This window comes from Anolis carolinensis, chromosome 5 (assembly GCF_035594765.1).
Source record: "Anolis carolinensis isolate JA03-04 chromosome 5, rAnoCar3.1.pri, whole genome shotgun sequence".
Classification (NCBI taxonomy): Eukaryota; Metazoa; Chordata; class Lepidosauria; order Squamata; family Dactyloidae; genus Anolis; species Anolis carolinensis.
The window spans coordinates 191,062,509-191,066,456 of NC_085845.1; the positions used below are offsets into that span (position 1 = coordinate 191,062,509).

At 37.4% G+C, this 3,948-nt stretch overlaps 1 protein-coding gene across 1 annotated transcript; it reads left to right on the forward strand.

Annotated features, from left to right (window-relative positions):
• The first annotated feature begins 400 nt into the window (after nucleotides 1-400).
• capza3 (capping actin protein of muscle Z-line subunit alpha 3) lies at nucleotides 401-3,508 on the forward strand. The gene is made up of 2 exons (XM_062983143.1): nucleotides 401-444; nucleotides 2,563-3,508. The coding sequence occupies exons 1-2, from the start codon at nucleotides 435-437 to the stop codon at nucleotides 3,405-3,407; spliced, it is 855 nt and encodes a 284-aa protein (XP_062839213.1). The 5' UTR covers nucleotides 401-434; the 3' UTR covers nucleotides 3,408-3,508.
• Nucleotides 3,509-3,948: the final 440 nt, after the last annotated feature.

Consider the following 3,948-nt stretch of genomic DNA (forward strand, 5'->3'; position numbering starts at 1 on the left):
AGTTGCCACCAGCTGACCCACAAAGAACAGGCCTGCAAACCAAGACAACAAGATAACAAATGTCGTTGTTGGGTTGTAGTGTCAAATGCAGATAACAGTTTTAGACAGAATTAAGAAGCTGGTGAGGGAAACAATAATTATTGCTTTATGAGTCTTGTTACATTTTTCTCTACATAGTGTAATGGTTACTGTTTCCAGGTGATAAGCAAGTAGTTTACTCATGGATGAAGATTTGAATTCAGCTTTCAAAAGAATTCTGTTTTAAATAGGCCTAAAGCACCATGTTGTCCTCCTGCAAAGAACTGGGTTGTTTTGATATGATTGGTGATTTTTGTTCCCTCTTTGTGACCTCTGTGTTGCTGACATCATAGAAGAGATGGTCATGTTTTCATTTGGGAGACAGGCTCATCTGATAGCTGCAGAAGATCCAGACCATGAAAAAATGTATTATTTCCAAATTGAATAATTTTCAAAGGATAAATCCAAATATTAGTCCAAACAGACTAGAGTCAATAGGAATTGCATAAACATTGGCTTTCATTCAGAAATTGGTTCATTAGCCTGGCCTAGCAATTACTTTAGGCCTAAGAGTTGACCCCTGACTCATGTAAAGGAAAGGCTTGTATATTGCTAAGTGTTTACAGTCCTGTAATAAAAGGAAAGACAGAAGGTAGACCATTGTGCAAAAGTCAGCCACTGGGCAAATTTTAGTAAAATACACCTAGAATTGATTGATTGGCTGCTTCTTTCTTTCAAAGAAGATTAGACTAAGCAGACCTTATTATGATCCAAGAAGAGGAATCTGAAAAAAAAATCTGGCAATGCATTGTGTTTCTATTTCATTATTCGGCCATGTCTTCCATTCCATGCCTCATACCAGATTTCCATTTCTTTTTTCCAACTGAGAATCAAGAAACATCCCATAGCTCTTGAAATTATTTGTCAAAGTCCTTGTGAAGATATGGCACAACTTCTTTGTTGTTTATCCCAAATATTTTTTCACTTTTGCAAACCTTGGGGTTCCTTATAGCCTGCTGGGATCTATTTCTTTTTTCTAAACACTTGCTGTTGTCTATGTGGTTGTCATACTGTAATATCAGAGTATGTATTGAGATGACATTTCTTCTGTTCTGAAGATGGAACCCATATTTGGAATACCTCTTAACTTAGCACATATTCTCACTTTGTACATTTTAAACAAATCCGGGAGCAAGGATTCTAGTTTTAGAAAGTTCAAGGTCAGTGCAGCCCAATCAATTTCCAAATGCACACAGTATTTTGGTCAAAGGAACCCACTACAAATACATCTTCTCAGAGATCTGATAGCTTGACTATCATTTGTTTAGATTCCCACTGAACTTATTTGTTTGCTATCCAACTGATTACTGGATACTGGATAAATGTATTCTACCCAATACTGGATAAATGTATTCTACCCAATTGGGCCACTATGCTGGGGTGAATTTCTGATTCACACTTACCTAAATTCTAATATAAGAGACAATTGGGAAGATCCAGATTATAGCTTTTGCTTAATCTAAGCACCTGTGTGTGTATGTGTGTGTGTGAGAGAGAGAGCAGGGGGATGCATAAAATTAGAGTAGAATTAGAAGTAGAAATGGTGTCTTTAAATCTGAACTTAAGCCATCAGAAAGACAGATAAAGCATATTAAAATTACAGATATGGTCAGAATTGGTAATAAGAAACCATTAGCGTAGCATTCCAACTATCATAGTCACAGAAGTTTTAAAATCAAGACACCTATAGGAATGCGATAGCAGGTTAAAAGCAATCCCATTCAACCTCAGTCAAATATACTGTACCTTCCATTTAAAATACGAGGAAACATTTTTTGAAACATATTTTGTATGCATCATTATTTTCACTGCTGTGCACAAACTTTTTTTTTATTCTTTGTGGAAATTATTACCAGGCTGGTTTATTTAAACAAATTAAAGTTTTGATGTTTCACTCCTATCTCAGTTACTTGGAAATGTTTGACTCTGAATTACCTAACAGTGGTTCCCAACCTTTGGGTCTCCAGGTATTTTCTACTTCAGCTCCCACAATTCCTAACAGCTGGTTAGATGGCTGGGATTTCTGGGAGTTAAAAGTCCAAAACACCTGGAGGCTCAAAGGTTGGGAACCAGACCAAGAATGTAGGTCTGACTATACAAACAGACTTTGATTTATCCTACATTGTCCCTAGTGCCTGTATTTCTGATAGACATTGACCAATTGATGTATTGTTATACCATCACCTTTTAATATTATGGCAATCAGTTGAAGTTTCCTACCTTTTTTCATAGTCATATTTGGCTTTCTGATACTTCTGCTTTTTTTAAAAAGTGAGCATTCTGGATTTAAATTAGCTGCCAGATTGCCAAGATCTGCTTTTTCTTTAGAAAGTTCAGATTAACCTTGAGATGTGAAGGTTAGAAAAAAGGAAAGCCAATGTGATAGCTTATTTTAAAGGTGTTAAAAGAACAAGCAATAATGTATGTATATTTAAAAGGCTGTGGTGTTTAAAAAAGTAGTTTTGATTCTATTTTTACCTCCAGCATTTCAAAGACAGGCCATGATGCTTGAAGCAGATGAGTTACCCGAGGAAGAGAAAATCAGTTTCATCTGCGGTTTGCTGCTCCAGGTTCCCCCAGGGGAATTTAGGAATGTTTTTGAAGACCTCCGTATCCTGATTGGTGACGATCATCTCATGAGGCAGGAGGCTGCTCAGGTGTCTGCGTATCACACCAGGAATAACTTCACACCTGTGAGCATAAGGGGAGAGGAGGCTCTAGTGACACGACACAATGATCTGGGAGGAAATCGTTTCTTTGATCCACAGATCAAGCTTTCGTTCAGGTTTGATCACTTGAGTGGAAGAGCTGATAAGATCTTGATCTATCATGACTTCAAAAGAGATACTGCAGAGTTATGGAGAGAAACCCTGAATGTCACTTTAGAGTCTTATGTGAAGAAACATTTTCTTTCGGGCATCTGTCGTGTTTACCAGAAAACCCTCAGAGGAAGCCCGTTCTTTGTGGTCTGTATTGAAGGCCATCAGTATAAGAAGTTCTGGAATGCTTTTTGGAAATCAGAATGGATTCTTCCTGTTACTCCCCCGAGTACTCAAGTCGCAGGAAGTATTGTTGTACAGATACACTATTTCAAAAAAGCTAACCTCCACTTTACAGCAACCGATAGTGTTGGCCATTCCATGTATTTAATTAACCGTGCCCAGTTTGCCTTAGATTTCGAGAAGCTCATTGAACGTGAGCATAGTAAATTTCAGACTGGTTTGGTTGAAAGCCTCCAAGACTTGTCTGATGAAGTGTGGCAAACATTGCGTAGACAGCTCCCGGTCACTCGTACAGCAATCCGCTGGAATAAACTGCTGACTTATTAAAGAAGAGCGTTGAAGGCGCCTGGAAGTGATGTACCGTTAAGCTTGCTGAGCAGCCTTATGTGGATGAAATATTGGGCAAATAAAACAACAATCACACAGTACATTCACATTGAGTCCCTTGATTTATTGACTGATGGTTTATGGGAACATGAAGCCCCTCAGCACAATGAATAACATCCAGGTCAATTGTTATGTCTAGGCCACAGTCTATTTTCATTTTATTTCATTCTTTGCATAAAAGAGCGAAACACTAGGACAGTTTGCAAAAGGAAAGAGTTCATCCCTTTTCTGTGACAATAAGAATAAATTTCAAAAAGGCTGCAACTTTCAGGCACAATGAAACAGAAGAATGCCCCAAGAAGCATATAAATATCCTTTAATACAATTTTCCTTTAAACACATTTTAAGGCTCTTTTAAAAGAAATTTTAATTCTTTCCACAAGAATAATAATTCTTTCCATATTCTTAAACTTCTAAGCATTCTTTTGCCATCCTTGAATTGCCAGTTATCATGGGCAGTTTTTATCTTCTTCTGTTTAAA